The following is a 21,994-nucleotide window of genomic DNA, read 5'->3' as shown; positions in this document are numbered from 1 at the left end:
AAGATTTGTGATCCACCATCCCAAATGTTAAACACCTTTCTGTCAGACTTTCAAAGATGTATCCCTCAGCAATCCAACTGATTATGTTTCCCATTCCACAGGAAGAAAATGCTTTCCAAAACATGATATGGGGGAGATGAGAGAGCAGAACACAAATACACGCGTGCATAAATGACTTGCTGGAGTGGGTCCATTTTAGATAAAGGCATTTTAAGTCAAAGTATCCAAAATAAGTGTTTGTTTTCCCTGCAAGTTTATGCCCAGCACAAACCAGCAGAGAGGGGCACCCACCAATTACAGTTCCTAGATACTTTCCCTCCTCTCTCCATCTTCCTTACTCCTTCTGTGTTAAGCCTTTAAATTTTACACTGTAAGCTTATGGATGTGGACTGTTTTACTGCCTAGATCTTCTGATAAGAAGAAGCAAAGCTTTTTGGGAGAAAAGTCAGGGCACAAATGCTATAAACCAACATATTTCTATGAACCCAAAGCCAGCACCCTGAAACCCCACTGCTTGGCACACTTACGGTTGTTTTCCAGATGGGTTTTATAAATATCATCCGGCACCTTGGGCTCCATGATGTCCAGCTGGAAACAAAAGAAGAGGTGACTCTTTCCTGCCTTCTGAACCATGTGGCATCCTACCAAGGCTTCCCCTGGCAGGCAGTGCCCTCTCCTTTGTTAAGGAGATAATTCACCTCGTTCCTACTGACTGGGAGGCAAGGACTAGGGCAGGGTACACAAGGAAGAGGTGTCCCTCTTTAGCACACCTGCTCCAGGTGAGCCCTTTTGACACCCCCCAAATCACATGAGTGGACCTCTGCTCGATCTCCCAAGGTATCAACACTTTAAACCCAAGCTCCCCGCAGGACAAACAACCTCCTGGTCTTGCATGTCTTCCCCTGGGGACATCACGGCAACGTTCAGCTCAGATTCAAAACCCCATGTTTGCAGAAAGACATCTGAGGAGTGCTTCTTCTAAAAAGAGGTGGCCAACTTCACGAGACAGGGAGTCTGATTTTGCCACCCGTACGGCCACGGCGGACCACCCCCTCAACCCTACTACAGAAAGAACTGCCTAAGTGATGAAGACGGACGTGTCCCGTGGGCAGTGTTTCCTTGCCCCCTACTCTAAGAAGGCAGGCCATTCACGGCTATGTTCCCTACCACTCAACGTTGCGGCCCATAATAATAAACCAACAGAAAGTTTGATAGTAGACTGTTATCTGGAGACTACCAAACAATCCTAAGGTGGAAACAGAATAAGCTGAACACCAAAATAAAGCTTGAAAATTCAATGGCTTGTAGCCTTTATGCTGTAATGCAATTTTCAGATTCTTTCTTTACTATTCACACAGATGCCACCAGTCCTGACAGGCAAATTGTGGTGTGTTTTTTTGGAAAATGTGATACTTCAAAAGTTGTGGCAGACAAAAGCAATGCCAATCAAAGTTTTATCAGGTTCCCTTGTTTTCTTAAATTAAAGCAGATGGCCGTGAAAAGGATAAGCCAAAGATCTACATCACAGTTGGCCTTTCAAATCAGCAGTCCCCCCCCCCACACACACACCATTCTAGCTGCCTTCTCATACGCCTCACGGTCCCGTGGTCACACTTCCCTGCTAATATGAATTCAGAGCAATCAGCAGGGAGCTCACCTCTCTGGCCAGGGCCAGAAAGTTGCTATTCAGCTGGACGTTAGACATGATTTCTGTAAGGTCCTCATACTCTTCGACATCTTCACTCAGCTCCAGGAATACACCATGACGACCCAGCATGAAGGCCATTTGCTTTTGGACAACCCTGAAAAAAGGAGCAGACGACAACACAGACACCCATGAGCTTCATTCAATAGTAGTCCTACCACGGGACAGAGCTAGTTCTATTTCATAATTGCAACTAACCTGGGCCCCATTGATTTCGACGAGTCTTTCCCTGAGGATTTAGCCTCAGACTAGGAACTGAGCATGCAATGCCACACTGAGCTTGGTAACAAGGTTGACATAAATCATCCCTTCAGCCGCCAGAAAAGTGACTGACTGGTGGGTAGAGCAAGCGCTTAGCAAACCAAAGGCACCACAATTTCTGCATAAAAGAATATTTGAAAACAGACCAGGGCAAACGTCCAATGTATTTATAAAAAACATCCTTGAAAGATGCCATTGTTTACTATACCCTGACCTTTAAGGGCAAGAAGAATTGTTTAAGCAAGAGCTTAATTTCCCATAGAAATTAATCATCATCTCATATTTACTTTTTCTGCCAGTGTTTTAATTCTTATGTATTCTTCTCTATTTTTAAACACCGAGTCCTCAGTTATTGAAAACTGCCCCGTTTTTACAGAGAAGAGCCGAGGGAGGGAAGTATCTGAATGAACAAATGGCTGAATGACTGGCGTGGCATGATTTTTTAAATGGAAAGTGTACTCAAGCACACATGCACACACACATTCTGAACTTCTCAAGGAGTTAAACACTTTCCAAACTGTTGAAAAATGATGTAAATTAAGCAGATGCAGTTCATACAGAAAATATATACAAGATAGAAACTAATGTTTACTTGACACTTGATTTATTTTAAAGAGAAACAACACACAACTCTGGCAAGAAGCATCCAGTGTAGTTAACAGCAATAATTTGCCATTCCAAAATCTAATTTTCCCACTGTGCACCTATGCATTTTTAAGTTTTCAAAGCGTGAGGATCTCACTAGATGAGGAAAAATTATTATTTTTCTAAGTGTATTAAACATGCCTTTCGATCAGATCTGGAGCCACTTAATCTGGAATGCTTGACAACCAGGTGTCACTCGAACGTCCACTAGAAATTAGCCAATGGCCCAGCGATAAATGTCAAGCTATCTTCTATGGTGCTATTCTAATCCCTTCCTTTTTATCTACCCATTTTGCTAATTCATTTCTAGGCCACACTTTGGTCCCAGGGCTGCAGGATGACACATTTCATTTTTCTATGAAAACTGTGAGGTAGGTTAGCCTGAGAGATGGGACTGGCCCAGAGTCACTGAGAAAGCTTCAGGGAGCTGCCAAAATCTGAACCCGGATATACCCAGTTCTGGTTTAAGATCTCTTTATCTGTGTCTTTCATTACTAGATAATGTCCCTTCTCTCTGCTCTCCAGTCTGGAAGTGGTGGCCAGCACCAGTGATGGAACAAAGATCAAGCAGACGTCAAGCCCTGAGATCTTTCCTGCCACCCCTGACTAGAGGAGCAGGAACAGAAAATGCCAACCCATCCTCTGGCCAAACCAGCTCCCGAGCAGCTTTCCCCGTCTGGGCGACCCCAATGACCAGGAGCCAGCCCTACGCTAGAGAGCGACATACACGTCTTTGCAGGAGATGAAGATGTTCTCAGCCAGTTCCATGTCATTCAGCATGAGTGCCAGGCGCAGGGCTTCCGGGTAGCGGTTGAACTTGCGGAAGATGCTGAGAGCACAGCGGAGGAGGGCCGAGTTCTCCGGCTCCGGGACGTAGCTCACACAACTTCGGAGAAGGGAGAGAGAAAAAGGGAAGGCGGTGAAATGAGGCTGGTCACCAGGCTGGGAGCAAAGAGTGCCTTTCACTAAGGATGGCACAGTCGAGGAGGGAAACCTTTCCACCACCCAGCCAAACCTAATCAATGCCACCGTCACCCCATGGCAGTATCAAGGCAGAAAGAACCCCTCAAAGCTTCCAATCCGTAAAAGATCCATCTCTGCGAATCGGATCCCGGGGAGCAACTTGCTTCTGGACAGAAGCAACAATGTGTGTTCAGTGCTGATGTGTGTTACCCCAGTCAACACCAGATCTCAAAATACCTTTAATTCCACCGCCACCCCCTGCAACACCACAGTCTGAATCGTGATTCACCTCTTCCTGGCGCATTTCACCCACCCGTGACTAAAGGATCACTCACCTGGTCAGGTAGAGGCAGACTTTGGCGTAGGCATTGTCATCGATATACTCCTCCAGCATGTCCATCTGCTCGATCTCCATCAGCAAGTCACAGGCCTCGTGCTCAGCATTGTGGGCCATGTTGTACGGCACAATCTCCTTCACCAGCGTCAGCAGGGTGTCCTTCTGAGTCTTGTCTGCCTCATCAATTTCCTGCCATTCCTTGGCCACCTCGCCAGCTAAGTGTCTGCGGAGACAGAAGAAGAAACAATATATACCTTGTTTCCCCGAAAATAAGACAGGGTCTTATATTAATTTTTGCTCCAAAAATGCATTAGGGCTTATTTTCAGGGGATGTTTTATTTTTTTCATGTACAACAATCTACATGTATTCAAATATGGTCACGTCATCTTCTAATAGTTGCTGCACAATGGTGGAAGGTGGGCTTTCACTTAACTGGGGCTTATTTTTAGGGTAGGGCTTATATTTTGAGCATCCTGAAAAATCATACTACGGCTTATTTTCAGGTTAAGTCTTATTTTCGGGGAAACAGTATCTATTTGTTGGCTTTTATTGATTGGGCAGGGTTTTTTTTTCTGCAACTGTCAATTGCAGTAATGAAGTAAAAATTGCTCTTGTTGCATGCTGTTAAGTCGCTTATGGTGACCGCAATAAGGTTTTTGAAGTATGCGAGATGTTGCCACTGTTGCCTTCCAATGAATTCCTATGGCTGGGCAGGGGTTTGAACATGTCTCCCAAGCCTTGGTCTGACATTCCACTTGTCTATTCACTTGTCAAAATAAAATGACCAATGCAATTAAAGCAACAATAACTAGTGGTCCAAATCCACTATTAGCCCAGTTAAAGCAAACCCACTACCCTAAACCTTGTTTGTTTTGATGTGTGCGCTTTAAACACTTAATTTGGTCCATCAGAACAGCTTAAACCAGGAATGCATTGAAAAAGGGAAATGAAAATATGAGAACCCCAGAGTTACAAAAGGCTTATTTGAAAAAAACAAAAGAGTCTTGACAGCTTGTTTAAATGGGCCAATATCCTCCATTGGCCAAGAACTCTGCAACGTATCCCAGAATTGAAAAGGTTTGCTGGCACCCACTTTCGCATAATGTATTCTGCATATAAGTTAAATAAGCAGGGAGACAACATACGGCCTCGTCGTGCTCCTTTCCCAATTTTGAACCAATCAGTTGTTCCATGACCAGTTCTAACTGTTGCTTTCTGTCCCACATATAGATTTCTCAGGAGATAGATAAGGCAGTCAGGCACTCCCATTTCTTTAAGAACTTGCCATAGTTTGTTGTGGTCCACACAGTCAAAGGCTTTTGCATAGTCAATGAAGCAGAAGTAGCTGTTTTTCTGGAACTCTCTGGCTTTCTCCATAATCCAGCACGTGTCAGCAATTTGATCTCGAGTACCTCTGCCCCTTCGAAATCCAGCTTGTACTTCTGGGAGTTCACGGTCCACATACTGCTGAAGCCTACCTTGGAGGATTTTGAGCATAACCTTGCTAGTGTGTGAAATGAATGCAATTGTAGGTATTCTTTATTTATTTATTTGATTTATACCTGGCCACTCTAGGCGGCTAGGTAGTTGGAGCATTCTTTGGCACTGTCCCTCTTTGAGATTGGGATGTAGACTGATCTTTTCCAGTCCTCTGGCCACTGTTGAGTTTTCCAAACTTACTGGCATATTGAATGTAGCACCTTAACAGCATCATCTTTTAAGATTTTAAATAGTTCAACTGGAATGCTGTCACCTCCACTGGCCTTGTTGTCAGGCCCACTTGACTTCACTCTCCAGGATGTCTGGCTCAAGGGCAGCAACCACACTATCTGGCTTGTCCAGGACATCCAGATCTTCCTGGTATAATTCCTCTGTGTATTCTTGCCACCTCTTCTTGATGTCTTCTGCTTCTGTGAGGTCCCTACCATTTTTCTCCTTCATCATGTCCATCTTTGCACAAAAAGTTCCTTTAATATCTCCAATTTTCTTGAATAGATCTCTGTTTTTTTCCCTTTCTATTATTTTCCTCTATATCTTTGTACTGTTCATTTAAGAAGGCCCTCTTGTCTCTCCTTGCTATTTTACACAGTGTAAAAAAATACTGTATAGGAGGAATGTGGAGATGAACAAAACAGATAACAGTAAGGACCCAGCATGAATCAGCTTTGATCTTCCATTTCTCAGGAAACACAGTGCTTTCAAGGAGAAAATCAATACATCAAACTGACTGCAGCAAAACCCTTTCTGGGGCTAAAATTACAGATATGCCTCCCTATCAAGGTAATCAGAAAGCCGAGTTGTCTGCTGAAAAAACAGCAGCAAGAATTCTAGAATGAGAAAAGCATCGGTTACAAGCAATGGAAAACAGTGAGCCATTGCCATCACAAACAGTGCACAGGTATGGAAGCAAAGGAACTTTGCTGAAGCTAAGGAGACACAGAAGTGCTCAGTGCCTGGACTGGGGAGTCCCCGGAGGCTCTGCCTGTGCCATCCTGCACTCCAAAGAAGAAAGCTGGGGGGCACACTGATAAACAGCTAATACCAAAATAAATGCACCTTGGAATTTCAACGGTCTAATTTCTTCATTTGCTGCTGCTTACCTGACATATTCATGTCCCCAGGAAGCCAAAGGCTCCTGGGATCCCACCAGCCGATATTTCAGACACTCTCGCTCTCCGCTCATTGTCATGGCCAGCACAGAGATGATGTCGGCTGCAAAACGCTGTAAGTAGAAAGTGGGTGTTAGGGATATACATTATCTTATTTTCCTATCCACATGCCTGCTAACAGCTAGGAAAGAGCCCAGCTTCACAAACTCTGCAGTCCAAAACTTGTCTGCTCACACAGCATCTGCCCTAGATGAGAACTAAAGTCCCAAACTACACAGTGGCCAAAGTAAAGCCAGGATTTGATGCACATGCAGGAAGTTGTACAGAAGTTGCAACAACTACCTGACGGGGTGCAGAGCAGGCACCCCCTCAATTAGCTACAGCAATGGGTGTTATTCCTCTTGCGTGTGAGTAAACCACCAACAGGATTACTGTAGTTTTATTATATGTTTACATCGTGCTATTGTAAGCTGCCCAGAGTAGTGGCCTAACCACTAGATGGGCGGGCTAATTTTTTTAAAAGAACCAGGTAAATAAATTTCACCATTGCTATGGTAACTCCACCAAGCAGCAGCACCAATTGTGAGGAATGTTTAGTGCTGGCAGGCCAACATCTGTAGGGCTGCACCTTGCTCCTTCCAAGCTAAAGGAAAAACACACAACTTCCTGGCAAAGATTTTTCACATATTTCTAAAGATCAATGAGACATAACGCTAAGCCTTTCTATTGGGTAAGGAGTTTGCAATCCCTACTTGGGTAAAATACAGTGGTGCCTCGCACAACGAGCGCCCCGTAGAGTGATGAATTCGCTCGACGGGGACGTTTTTTCGATCACTAATGCGATCGCAGAGCGATGGCCCCAATAGGCAAAAATCGCAGAGCGAAGGTCGTTAAGTGGTTCGCTTACCGACCTTCGCTTTGCGACCCGCCGATCAGCTGTTCCGCGGCTTCAAAATGGCCGCCGGAAGCCCCAAAATGGCTGCGCGCAGCGTTTTCGCGCCCTCGTTAAGCGAGGGGAGGGCGCGAAAATGGCTGCCGGCCATAGAGGAACATCGCTGTACGGTGAGTAAATCAGCCGATTGGAACACATTAAACTAAGTTTAATGCATTCCAATGGCTTTTTTATTTATTTAATTAATTAATTTATTTATTTATTGGACTTATATACCGCCCCATAGCGCTACAAGCACTCTCCGGGCGGTTTACAATTTAATAATACAGGCTACACATTTCCGTACAGCGATGTTTCACACAGCGAGGGTTAATCCGGAACGGATTAACCTCGCTGTGCGAGGCACCACTGTACTCATTTCTCTCACCCACAGGTATTATCTCTCCTGTAATCCACTTAGGAGAGGTGAAAGGCAGGCTAACAAAGCATCTCCTGCACTTTCAGGCCAAACCAAGTGATGTACCTTGTTTTCCCCTGGAGCCATGTTCTCATAGATCTCCTTCAACTTGCCATAATGCGGGCGTAGGAACTTCAGAGGTTTGGGCACAGAGGTCATGGACGTTGTGGAGGACCGGATCTGTCTCCGCAGCTCCTCCAGAGCAGGACGGTAAAGGGAGGTGTCCTGCTCCTGAAATCAAATCAAAAGGCATCAAGGAAAAAGGTCTCATGTTGAAAACAAGCAAACAGCTTCAAAGGTGCCTCTTCTACTGTATAGTGTCATTGTGAGGCATGCCGAATCTCTGCTGTCAGTAACCTACACTCAAGAGCTGAATTAAACAGACAAAAATGGGTCCTTGCAGTTTACTTACACATCACCTTGCCTAACATAAGCCTGCTCAAGCATTAAGATTTTCATTACAGTCCCTTCTCCTGATGCCTCAAACATTACTGAGGAGGTGCTTAGGGTAGGGACAGTGCTCAACCCGTGGAATACCCTTCCAAGAAGCTCCAGCTTCTTTGCTAAATTTTAAGTTCCAAGACTTCAGCCTCATCTTTCAACAAACAATAGAATTCAACTTTACCTGCTGAAAATGACTGTGGTTTATTTGCTATTTTTACTTACATTATTATTTATTATTATTATTATTGCACTCAGGGTTGAATCAACCCCGAGTGCTCACTGGAAGGACAGATCCTGAAGCTGAGGCTCCAAAACTTTGACCATCTCGTGAGAAGAGAAGACTCCCTGGAAAAGACCCTGATGTTGGGAAAGTGTGAAGGCAAGAGGAGAAGGGGACGACAGAGGACGTGATGACTGGACAGTGTCACCGAAGCGGCCAACATGACTTTGATCCAACTCTGGGAGGCAGTGGAAGACAGGAGGGCCTGGCGTGCTCTGATCCATGGGATCACGAAGAGTTGGACATGACTTAACAACTAAACAACAAACATTATTCTTGCTTCTCCTCCAGAGGTCCTTGACACAATACACATGAGGCAGGGCAAAGTGCAGACCAGCAAATATTTCTGGACTGCAACTTCCAAGAGCCCTAGCTAACAACATCAATGATGAGGAATGCTGGGAGATGCAGTCCAAGAATAGCCAGGCCACCCATGGGTAAACAGGCTCTTCTCTCTGCAAGATTTCCTTGTCATAAATAACTGGTTAGTTAGGCTGTAATATTTATTTATTTAACTTGTATGCCGCCCACACTACCCAAAGGTCTCTGGGAGGCTTACAATTAAAATACAGTAAAAAGATAAAACAATTAAAATACAATTAAAGATACAGTACAGCAAGCTAAATGACTGTTTAGGAAGTTGAATCTGGGCTCCAATCCTAGCCCAAAACTTTAATCTCTATACCATACTATCTCTTTTACTGTGTTACACTTTTATATTTTCATTGCTCCTACTTGACCCTATATTTCCTGTTTCTTTCTTTAAACAGGTTTTCATTTCATATCATCCTGAAAATTATCTAACAATATATGGACCAATTTCTGGAGCTCACATTTAACAAGACTATTCATATTCCTTTTTTAGTCTACTTCTGTTCTGGTATGCAACCACATTATGAAATGAAAAACACACACACACACACAAAACATTTCGCGGACAGACTTTCCATTTTTATTTCACTCACTAGCTCAAAGAAGTATCCACTGTGTTTCCCTGAAAATAAGACAGGGTCTTGCGTATATTAATATTCGCTCCAAAAACTCATTAGGGCTTATTTTCAAGGGATGTTTTATTTTATTATCATGTCATCTTCTGATTGTTGCACAGTGGAGGGTGGGGTTTCATTTAACTGGGGTTTATTTTGGGGGCAAGGCTTATATTACAAGCTTTCTAAAAATCATACTAGGGCTTATTTTCGGGTTAGGTCTTATCTTTGGGGAACCAGGGTATAAATATAAGTTTATCTGAATGCAGTACTATAAATAAAAGGCAGCCAACCAATCAATATAAACTTTTTTGTTTAATTGACCTTTCTAGTTGAAGCAACACTAATGTTACAAATGCAAGTTAGAATTTGGCATAGATGAATCTGTGAATTGCTAAGAGACAAATCTGTTGCTGGGGCAGACTGTAGCCCCCAATATGCATCCAGTCATTCTCAAAAACACCATGCACTATGATCTCTGACTCAGGAGCTTGTTCTCCTGTGGCAAGGGTCCTGCAATAGGGCTGTGGGCCTCCATATGTTCACAGATTATTACTCCTGTGATTCTTCTCCATTGGTTGGATCGAACTGGAGCCCAATAATATCTGGAGGCCACAGGCTTCCTAGCCCTCCAATATAGCTTCATGACTTGAAAAAGCAATGGGAAAACAGTACACTTTGCTTTTCAGTTTCTACAAGCTTCAGGATAAGAACAGGAAACTTACACCCAAGCGCTCCACAAGCATTTCGAGCTCATCCTGTAGCTGCTTGTCTTCTTCAGACTACAGAAAATAAAGAAAAGAAATGTAGGTTAGTAGGAAAACATAGTAGTAGAAGAATCACAGATACATAGGTAGGTATAAATTGCTGAAAATCTGGCATTGAGCATTGTACTAATAACTGGGTTAAGTCAGACCAGCAGCCAATGGAGAGTCTGTTGCATAAGGCAGACGGAAGTCCAAGACTCATTTCTTCCTCTCTATCCCCCCACTGAAAACAAGGACACCAATGTCATGTCTAAGCAATTTTCAACATGAGGCTTGAACTCTGATAGACCCACACAAGTCTTGAGTGTAAATTTTCTCTTTCTTTCCTTTTAGGGACACCAAACAGAGCAGCGAAGCGGACTCCTGAGCTTTCCCTCTAAATCCTCTCAACCACAAGAGTGCTTGCTCACTGATCCAATGGCTGTGCAATTCGCCCCCCCAAATAAAATCTTGCCAAAGACCCATCGCAAACGACTGCCACCCTGGACCCTCCCTACATCACCCCTAAGTTGCAGAACCACCTCAGCGGACCCGAGAGACACATCGATTCCGCTGCCTGAGCATCCATAAAAGTAAGTAGCTGTGCAGATGAGCCTCTCGCTTGTGTGTGTGTGTCTGTCTATCTTTCTCTCTCTCTCTCTCTATCTATCTATCTATGGATCTATCTATCTCTCTTCTGGAGAAATATATTCTGATATATTCTGTATTAAATGTGTCTGTTAAGTGTACATAATTTTTCAATACTTGGATTGGGAAGGCTGTCACTTGTGCAGTGATTCAGAATTTAGGGTGTGTGTGTGTGTGTGTGTGTGTTGGGGTGTCTTGGGGAGGTAGGTGTAGGTGTGTATGTGTTGGTGGGGGAGGGGTGTGTTGGGGGAGTTGTGTGTGTGTGTGTGTGTGTGTTGGGTCGGAGGGCAATGTCAGGATTTCAGCATGACCAGGCTTCATTTCCTGCTAAGGCTGACCATGAAGCTCAGAGCTCTCTGCACGCGCTCAGAGGCGCTGCCTCCCCCCCACGCTCTCTCCCCAGAACTCTGCACATGCTCAGAGAAACCCATCTGACGGGCCGGCCGAGGAGGGGGTCGCCCTCCCATCCTGCCCCTCAGGAGCCCGCCGAGATCCCGCCCGCCGGTGGCGGCGGCGGCCCTTGGGAGAGGCCGGTTCCCTCTCCTCCTCCGGGCCTGCCCGTGACTCAGCTCGGCCCGGCTCCTTCCTCACCAGCTCCTGCTCCTTGTCGGCCACGGGGGCGTTGGGGTCCTTCTTGTCCCTGCTCCACGGGCCCGCCTGCTTCTCGTCTCCGGTCCCGGAGCTCGACTGCGACCGCCTCTGACAACTGTTACTGCTGCTGCCGCCGCTGCCGCCGCCGTCCTCCATCGCGCACCGCTCGGCTTCTTTGCCAAGAGACCGGACGGGGCGTACTGCGCAGGCGCCGCGACGGGGCGGGGCCTCCGCGGACCAATCCCTGGCGAAAGGCAAAGAGCGCGAGGGGCCGGGCGACGTTATAATGAAGCCAAGGAACTACGGAGGGGGGGGAGAGACATACAGTAGCCTCGAAGGGGCGGGGCCTGAAGAGGAGGGGGAGCGACTGGGAAGAACCACATGGAGGGGGTTTTGTGGGGGGGGTGCTTAAAAGAAGGAAAGGGACGGACCATTAGCTCCCAAGGGCGAGAGCTTGGAAACGTTGCTCTTTTTTTTGGACTACAGCTCCCAGAATCCCCTTGCCAGCATGGGAAAAAAAGTTTTTCCAGCTCTGCCTAGGAATTTCATAGAATAATGGAGTTCGAAGGGGCTTGTACTTGTAAGGCCATCGAGTCCAACCACTTGCCCAGGGCATGAATCCAAATCCAAGCAGATCTGAAAGATGGTTGTTTAAATTTCTCTTGAATGCCTCTAGTGTTGGAAGGCTCACCACCTCCTGAGGTCATGGGTTCCACGGTCGTATTGCTGTAACAGTTCAGAAGTTTTTCCTGATATTCAGCCGAAATCTGGCACTCTGGGGTGATCAAGATCTTGTCTCTCCTCTATATAACAGCCTTTAAAATATTTAAAAAGTGCTGTCCTATCACCCCCTCAGTCTTCTCTTCTCAAGGCTAAACATGCCCAGTTCTTTCAGCCTTTCCTCATAAAGCTTGGTTTCCAGCCCCCTGATCACCCTCATTACCCTTCTCTAAACCTGTTCCATTTTGTCAGCATCCTTTCTTTGGTCCTTCACACCCACTTCTTCAGACACATGGAGTTAAATATGCAAGTGTTTTATGTAAGTGAACATGGTAGAGCTCAGTGGGTTGGAGGGCCAAGGGCCAGAAGTTGAAATCCCTCTGTGCCTTCTGAGAGAGGGGCCCAGGAAAGACCACCCAGAAAGTGTGTGGCTGTTGGGATTACACGCACCATCCGAGGTCCCAAGGGGTCACCAGAAGGAGGTACTTGCAAACCATGTGTGAGTACTTTATACCTAGAAATTCTGGAAGGAGTCACCTTAAATTGGAAATAACTTGACACCACATACTTTCTATTAATTAATATACAATTATGTTTTGGGATATTACAAATACACTGAGTAGGCATCCTTCAGTCTCTCGAGATGATGGTAATGTGCTCTGAATAGTGGTCTTGGAACAGCATCTAGTGTGGCTGAGAAGGCCAATTCGAGAGTGACAATCCCTTCCACACTGAAGACAAATACAGTCTGTCCCCTGTCCAGCTCCCTGGTTTTGCTGCTTGCGGGACTGCCTCTTTGCCTCGGCCTGCTGGACAAGGGTCTCCTCAAATTGGGAGAGGTCATGATGCACCGGCTGAATGCTCAGAGGTCAAGGTTTCCCATCTGTGGAGATTATTCCTAAGGCCTTCAGATCCTGCTTGCAGATATCCTGGTATTGCAGCTGTGATCTCTCTCTGGGGCGATTGCCTGCACTAATTCTCCATACAGGAGATCTTTTGGAATCCGACCATCAGCCATTCTCATGTCCAAGCCAATGTAGACATTCCTGTTTCAGTAATGTATACATGCTAAAAATTCCAGCTCAGTCTAGGACTACTAGGAAACTTTGTCCTGCCAGGTGATACCGAAAATGTGTTGGAAGGCAATGCATATGGAAGGTGTTCAGCTTCCTCTCCTGCCGTGCATAAAGGGTCCAGGACTCACTGTAGTAGAGGAGTGTGCTCAGGACACAGGCTCTATAGACCTGGATCTTGGTCTATGCCGTCAGCTTCTTATTGAGCCATACTCTCTTTGTGAGTCTAGAGAACATGGTAGCTGCTTTGCCAATGCATTTATCCAGCTCGACATCTAGGGAGAGAGTGTTGGAGATAATTGAGCCAAGGTACACAAAGTCATGAACAACCTCCAATGTTTGCCTGGAGATGGAAGTAGAGGGAGGTGAGTCCACGCCCTGGCCATGACCTGTGCTTTCTTCAGGCTGATTGTTAATCCAAAATCTTGGCAGGCCTTACTAAAATGATTCATAAGTTGTTGGAGGTGTTCAGCAGAGTGGGCAACAGTGGCTGCATCATCGGCGAAGAGGAAGTCCCGCATGCATTTCAGTTGAACTTTGGTCTTCACTTTCAATCTAGAAAGATTAAAGAGCTTTCCAGCTGATCTAGTCCAGAGATAGACACCTTCTGTTGCAGTTCTAAAGACGTGCTTCAGCATGACAGCAAAAAAGACCCCAAACAGAGTCGGCATGAGGACCTAGCCCTGTTTCACTCCACTTCGGATGTCAAAGGGATCTGATGTTGAGCCATCAAAAATGACAGTGCCTTTCATTTCCTCATGAAAGGACCTGATGATGTTAAGAAGTCAAGGTGGACATCCAATCTTGGGAAGTATTTTAAAAAGGCCATCCCTGCTAACCAAGTGAAAAGTCTTTGCAAGATCTATGAAGACCACAAAGAGGGGCTATCTTTGTTCCCTACATTTCTCCTGCACATGTCTGAGGGAGAATACCATGTCAGTGGTGGATCTATTAGCTCAAAATCCACACTGTGATTCTGGATAGACTCTGTCTACAAGCACCTGGAGCCTCTTCAGCACAACACGGGCAAGCAGCTTCCCTACATAGCTGAGAAGAGAGATGTCACGGTAGTTATTGCACTCACCCCTGTTGCCTTTGTTCTTATACAATGTGATGATGTTTGGATCCTTCATGTCCTAGTACTCCACCTTCCCTCTAGCAAAGACAAAAAATTTCATACAGCCCAGTGGTGATTATCTCTTTACAGCACTTTAGCACTTCAACAGGGATGTTATCCTTCCCAAGTGTCTTGACGGAGGCAAGGGAATCCAAGGCCGCTTATATTTCTGCTTAGGTTGGTTTGCTGTCCAATTCTTCCAAGACAGGCACTCAATGTTATTTAGTGCCTCTTCAGTTACTACATTCTCTCTAGAATATATTGCACAGTAGTGCTGCACCCTGCATTCCATCTGCTGTGCTTGATCCCGAATGATCACGCCTGTAGCAGACTTCAAAAAAGCAAGATTTCTTCTGTATTGGACCTAAAGCCTGCTTGATACCGTCATAAATTCCCTTGATGTTACCTGTGTCTGCTGCTATCTGTATCTGAGAGCAGAGCTGAAGCCAATAATTGTTGGAACATCTCCTGGCAGCCTGTTGGACTTGGCTACGAGCAGCTTGAAGAGCTTGCAAGTTGAACATGCTAGGGCAGGCTTTGTATGCTGCTAGAACTCTTTTCTTATCCTTGATGGCTGCCATCAACTCCTCCGGATGGGCTACGAACCAGTCGGCCATCTTTTTGGTCTTCTTGCCAGATGTGGACAAGGCAGTGTTATAAACAGCATTTCCAGGGTTTCTCCAGGTAGATAATAATCAGAAGTGGTTTCCCATTGCCTTCTTCTGGGGGTGCCATGGGACGCTGCAGCTTGCCCAAGGCCATCCAGGCTGGCTCTTCTGCCTGGAAGCTTAATAGGGAATCAAACTCTCCACTGGCTCCTGAGCCAGTTACGTAAACCACTCAGCCAGCCAGCACAGAAGAATTATGTAACTTCAATTTTTTCAATGAAACAATTGAAATTATGGGAAAATTTATATATTTTGGTTCAACAATCAATCGAAATGGAGATTGCAGTGAAGAAACCAGAAGGAAACTGAAACTAGGAAGGGTAGCAATTAAGAAATTAGAAAAGATCCTCACATGCAATAGTGTGTTACTGAAGACCAATATGAAGGTTATCCATACCATGGTATTCCTTCTTATGGGTGAAAGCTGGACAGTGAAGAAAGCTGATGGGCAGGAGGATAAGGGGATCAATTTGTTTGAAATACGGTGTTGAAGGAGAGCTTTGCAGATACTGTTGACAGCTGGAAAGATAAATAAGTGGATTCTGGATCAAATTAAGCCTGAACTCTTTCAGAAGCATGCTCATGAGAAGACAAGAGTCCCTGGAAAAGAGAGTAATGTGGAGGAAAGTGGGAAAGAGAAAGCAGGGAAAGAGGAAGACCAAACAGATGGATTGGCTCAAGATAGGAATCCAGAGTTTTGTGTATATGAGAGCTCGATGGAGTGGTTGAAGATAGGATTTTCGGAGGACACCAATTTGCCCATGGTGACCTTGCAAATGGATGACCTTTGCAGCTGTTGCTTGTATTTGTAGGTAGTCTTTATCTTTTGTATGTAAGGAGGTAATGCACATGCTTTCTGGAGTACAACAGCTTCTTGTGCCATTTGGTGAATTTATATAAATTTTATTTAAATCAAATCAAGGCTAAGCTCTTTCAAGAAGCAAAAATGATCAAACAGAGGCTATACTACTTTGTGCACAAGAAGATAAAGCTCACTGAAAAAAGACAATAATGTTGGGATAAGGTGAGGAGAGAAGGAAAGGAAAGGAACGAGATCCAGTGCAAGATGCATTAACTCCATAAAAGAAAGCCACAGCCTTGGGTGATCAGCAGGGCTGTTAATGACAGAACCTTCTGGAAGTCATTCATTCATAGGGGTGCCCTGTGTCAGAAGTGATCTGACAGCATAGGACAGCAATTTAACAGGGCCTCCAATGGTACTCTGCCTACACCTCTGTTCAATCCTGGTGCCCTCTGTATATCTTGGATTACACTGCTCATCATCTCATGGCTGAAATGATAGGCATTAGGATTATGGTAGTTGCAGTCTAGCACATCTGGAGATTACTCGGTCCAGGAAGGCTGGTTAATATTCAGCTGCATCCGCTTCTTCTACAAAAACATTTTTATTTACCTCCTGTGCCACCAGATGGCAGTCAGCAAACTTTGCAGTCATGATATCTGTGAAGATTCTCTGTCATCCAGGTGTAGTTACCTGGAAGTTGAGTCATGGCAACTGACCTTCTTTCTGGTTAGGCTGAAATGTTTCACTCCTCATCCAGGCAGCTTCTTCAGTCTGAGGAGAGTTGGTAGGAGATCCCTGATATATCTTCCAAATTAGTTTCACTTCCCCCTGGTCTGAATAGGCTCCTTAGAAGGACAAAGGAATGGGGGTGAGGGATAATCCCACTTCTGCAGTCCTTCTCCACCCATTTTTGTTAATGGTCATGATGGGAACCATGCTGTAGAGCTTAAGCCTCTTTCCACTCAATCAATGCAGCCTGATCCCCTCCCTAACTCTTCTGGGAGAGGCTAATGCTGCAGTCCAACTGCACCCCTCACTCATTTCCACTTATTTTTTCCACGGTGGAATCATATTTCATGGCCCTTTCTATGGCCAGAGCTGGGAAAGACTGACCAATCACCAGAGCCTCCCTGTGGTTTTGATGGGCTCCGTTCAATGCAAACTAGATGCATCAGAACCTCAGATCAGAGCTGAGATAAAATTTATACACAGGATGGACACCCATCTAAACGGATTGAATGTGAGCCTAGGTTTCTTAAGCCATCACCAAATGAAATACTTCTGCTGTTATCTATTGCCACTGTTATTTTCCTCATAACTACCAAGCACATCTCTCAGAGGTAAAAACTGTCTAGATTCCCTACATGAATATCTATAATTCCTCTGCCATATTCGTTCATTTTTATTTGTATGTACTTTTATATCTCCTCCCCCCCCCTTGAATACCCCCCCCCATTAAACACTTCTTCTCTCTCTTTTCTCTCCTCCCTCATCCTTGCTCAGTCCTGATGTCTCTTTTGTGTCTCCCTGGACAAATGTTTATAACAGAGCCATAAATTACTGCATGGAGATGTACCTCACACTTAATACTCCTACAGCCAATGACTATTTAAACTGTTCTGTTTGTGAAACGGATATTTCATCTAACATTTCATTATTTTTTCATATGTCTGACGAAGTGGACTTGTCCATGAAAGCTCACATTAAAATATAATACTTAGTATTTAAGGTGCCTCATGATGTTGTCTTTTCTTTGTTGTTTGCTTGTTTGTTTGTTTGTATTTTTCCTCAGATCCACCCTGATTGTAAGAACATAAGCTGCCTAGAATGGTCACAATTGACCACAATTGACAATAAATAAATAAATAAATAAATAAATAAATAAATAAATAAATAAATAAATAAATAAATAAATAAATAAAGAGAGAGAGAGAGAGAGAGAGAGAGAGAGAGAAAGAAAGAAAGAAAGAAAGAAAGAAAGAAAGAAAGAAAGAAAGAAAGAAAAGAAAGAAAAGAAAGAAAGAAAGAAGAGCCATGCTGGATCAGGCCACAACAGACTTTGTCATTCTTTCCCTTTTGGCCATTTTCCTACTCACATTCCTAGCACCTCAAGCTATTTTTCTCTTTCACACCATATGGTGGTGGTAGAGGAGAGAAATAAAGGAACTGTGTCTTCCCCCCCCCCCCCGCCCTATAGAGAGAAAAATGGGGTGGATCAATTTTTGATCAGGTTTATTTAAATTGGGATTTAAATTTCTTAAAAGTTTTTTTTAATTTAACTTTTTAAACTTAAATTGATTTAAATCAAATCCACCCTGGAGAAAAACAATTCTGAGTTGGTATTTATTTTATTTTTTTATTTATTTAACTTATATGCCGCCCACGCTACCCAAAGGTCTCTGGGCGGCTTACAACAATGAAAATACAATTAAAAAGACAAAACAATTTAAATAAAATTAAAAATATATACTCTAAAAATTGCCATCAGGACAACACAGTTGATATTATTTCAATTAAAAGCTTTCTGGAACAGGAAGGTTTTGACCTGGCACCGAAATGTCATCAACATCAATGAATCTGACTCAGGAGGCCGTTCCGTAGTCTGGGGGCAGCTGCCGAAAAGGCCCTTTGTCTACAAGCCATCCCTCTTATTTCCTGGAGGGACAGCTCTTTCAGGAGGGCCCCCCTGGCTAGATCTTAACTGCCGGGTAGGTTCATATGGAAAGGGACATGGTGGCGCTGTAAGGGACGTGGTGGTGCTGCGGGCTAAACCGCAGAAGCCTGTGCTTCAGGGTCAGAAGACCAAGCAGTCATAAGATCGAATCCACGCAACGGAGTGAGCTCCCGTCGCTTGTCCCAGCTCCCGCCAACCTAGCGGTTCGAAAGCATGCAAATGCAAGTAGATCAATAGGGACCACCTCGGTGGGAAGGTAACAGCGTTCCGTGTTTAAGTCACACTGGCCATGTGACCACGGAAGATTGTCTTCGGACAAAACGCTGGCTCTATGGCTTGGAAATGGGGATGAGCACCGCCCCCTAGAGTCGAACACAACTGGACAAAAAAAGTTGTCAAGGGGAACCTTTACCTTTAGGTTCATATGGAAGGAGGTGGTCCTTCAGGTATCCAGGGCCCAAGCCATTTAGGGCTTTATACGTCAAAACAAGCACTTTGAGTTGGGCCCGGGCAGCAGCCGTAGCTCATGTAATTTGAACAGAATTGGCCCAGTGTGTCCCCTAGCGGCCCCACCACTCACTAGCCGTGCAGCTCGCTTCTGGACCGGTCTTCAAAGGCAGCCCCACGTAGAGCGCATATTGACGGTCAGCATCTCTTGCTCGGTATTGTGGGTGAGTGACATGGATGATACAGCTTATCCTTCCTTTTAAAATCTTTCCATCAGATTCGCCATGGTGGGGTGGGTAGGAGAAGTGATTGGTTTAAGGTTGAGCACTTGCACCCTGATGGTCATGCAGGTGAGAAACCAGGCCAATACAAGCCAGGAAGATACAGAAATAGTAGGAGCAGGTTAGCTGGTCCTGGGATTGCTCAGTTGCTGAGATGTTACATCCTTATGTCTCCCTTTCTCCCTTCTATTTTTTTTTTTGCATCCTTGATTCTTTTAATTTCCAAATGCTTTAGCCCCTTGCTTTATGGTGTTATGGCCGCACATTTCAATCTTGAATCAGAGCTTTCCAATTGATATGTTAAATAAAAACCAAAGGAAAGCTTGGTTCAGCGGAATGATTCATCACATTTTTGAGAGGCAGATGTTATTTCCCAGGGAGAGGGTTAGTTCAGAAAATAAACATTTTCATACTCTGAGCCGTGAGCATCTCAAGCACTATTTTGTGTGTGGAGTGTGGTGCGTATGTCATTTACATTGGAGAAAAAATCTTTCCAGCTGTGGCACCCAACACCTGGAAAGCCTTTCCCAGAGAGTTTCAACTTCTGCTAAACCTCATCTTTTATTTATTTTAAATATTTTCACTCCACCTTTCTTCTTAAAATGAACTTCTATTCTTTGGTATCAGAAAAAGAGCCACCTCATTTCCTTATGGCAGCTTCTCTGAGCTCAAATGTTTTGGACTACAATGGCCATCTTCCACAATCCATGCAGTCACTGGATATGCTGGCTGGGAATAAACTAGGTTTTCTAGTGTGCCAGCCAGCTAGTACAGTATTGCTGAACATTTGCTTCCTTCTTCTAGGTTTTAGTCTAACTTTCATTGCTGTGCAGTATGCTCCCTTGTGGGTTATTATTTCTTTACTGTGACCAGGTTTTTAACTGTACTGCGAAATCACTAGCTGTAGTGATTTCTCAGAGCTGTCTGCTGAAAAATAACACATAGTGTATTTCAATAAATAACAGCATTAAAAGGTGTGATTTGGGCTGTCTGTGATATCAGCTCCTGTGCCTACTGGCTTCCAGCTAAAGACATAAACATTGGAAAGTGGAAAAAAGCAAATAACCTTCAAAGGCAGTGCAATATACAGAAGCACAAAAACAACCAATGTGGCCGTGAGTAACTCCAAAAGAGCTTTCAGCCACAGTACTGTACAAGTAATAAGGCAGTTGAAATGAAAGAGGACATGGGTGTGCATTTGAGGACAGCCACTCTTTGAGCCATGCACAGAATTTATCTGAGGTTCCCTTTGCCACCTTACCCTTGTTTTCTGCAGTGGTTCAGACCATGCTGAACAGGCTGGCACAGCTGTAAGGTGGTTTAGGATAATCTCTTGCAAAATTTTGTCTCTGTCTCTCTCTCTCTCTCTCTCTCACACACACACACACACACACACACACACACACAGAGAGAGAGAGAAAATAATTAGATAGCAGCCTGGGATGCTCAGAGTCCAACTACATGGGCAGTTTCACCTACTGTTTGGAGCACTGAGCGAGAGGATGATGCACTCTTAAAAGACATTGATTGGAAAATGTCTTCAAGGCATACCAGCCTGTCCCCAGAGTATTCTTACCCATGTGTTTCTGGCCCCATCAGGGGGCTTCTACCAATCTGGTTTGTATCTCTGGAACCTACTCAAAGCAAGCTTCCTCTTTCGGTTTACCAAAATTGTGGAGTGACTTAATAAGCGAGCCATTTCCAGATAGTATTAGCAAATTAATCACTCCCCCTGCTTGGCAGCAGGCGAAGTGAAAAAAGATATGTATTTGACTGTATGTAGACTATCATTTGATGCACTACATCGGTTATATACACATTTTTTCATATTTTCTTTGCTAGTCCTTAAAGGGTTGGCCACAAAACCACCTGCAGTTGAATCCTCAGCTAAAAGCAGTTTCTCAACCAGCTTCTTAAGGGAAGGTAAAGAAAATAATTTATTTGTTTATATATGACTGATGCAGCACATCAGCAATAGTCTATATACACTCCAAAAAAAATTCTCACTCCCCCTGCCCTCTGCCAAGCAGGGGAAATGACTAATTTGCCAGTATCCAGAAATAGCTTGCTTATTAAGCCACTTCACAATATAGGCAGGAGCCATTTCCATGGGAATGGTCAGGCTTGATTAGATGGTTCTAATCAAGCCTGACAGTTCCCAAGGGGCCCAACCCTAGCTTGTTCTCTGCTGCTAGTGTAGCCGTACCCTCAGGCAATCTGGCTTTCCTGTTTTGTTTCTCCAACCTCTAAGAAATCCAAAAATAACTCAGGCTTTTTTGGTTGAATCTTGAGGCCTCCGACAAATATCTCTGTTCCAGCAGCCACCCAAAGACCAAAACTATTCCAACTTCTGGGAAACCCAGCACCCGCACAAACAAACTTCGCCCGCAGACATCAACCATCTAAGAACTGCAAACCACAAAATCTGAATTAAGAAACAGAAATAACAAAAAAAAAACTTTCCTCCTTTTGATTTTATAAGTAGCAGGAAAGCAAGCGCAGGAGCGTGATTGCACACCCGGCGATCTAAAACGTAGGAACAGCCGGCTATCAACGTTCAATCAAGCAGTCACCCCCATGCAAACATCAGGGTGCCTGGATCAACTCGGAGGGGTCATGGCCCCACCCAAAAAAAAAATATCTC

General features: G+C 44.5%; 1 protein-coding gene across 1 annotated transcript in view; it reads right to left on the bottom strand.

Annotated features, from left to right (window-relative positions):
- Positions 1–11,763, bottom strand: part of PSMD2 (proteasome 26S subunit ubiquitin receptor, non-ATPase 2) — a 33,885-nt gene extending 22,122 nt beyond the window's left edge. The window contains exons 1-8 of the mRNA XM_072996290.2: positions 11,566–11,763; positions 10,306–10,362; positions 7,937–8,101; positions 6,513–6,634; positions 3,910–4,134; positions 3,339–3,497; positions 1,658–1,802; positions 528–588 (exon numbers count right to left, since the gene is read on the bottom strand). Coding sequence (XP_072852391.2) covers positions 528–588; positions 1,658–1,802; positions 3,339–3,497; positions 3,910–4,134; positions 6,513–6,634; positions 7,937–8,101; positions 10,306–10,362; positions 11,566–11,721 — 1,090 coding nt within the window. The 5' untranslated portion in view covers positions 11,722–11,763. The remainder of the gene's footprint in view (positions 1–527; positions 589–1,657; positions 1,803–3,338; positions 3,498–3,909; positions 4,135–6,512; positions 6,635–7,936; positions 8,102–10,305; positions 10,363–11,565) is intronic.
- Positions 11,764–21,994: the final 10,231 nt, after the last annotated feature.

The sequence above is a fragment of the Pogona vitticeps genome, chromosome 3 (assembly GCF_051106095.1).
Source record: "Pogona vitticeps strain Pit_001003342236 chromosome 3, PviZW2.1, whole genome shotgun sequence".
NCBI lineage: Eukaryota > Metazoa > Chordata > Lepidosauria > Squamata > Agamidae > Pogona > Pogona vitticeps.
The sequence above is the reverse complement of the archived record's forward strand: the minus strand, read 5'-3'. Positions and strand labels throughout refer to the sequence as shown.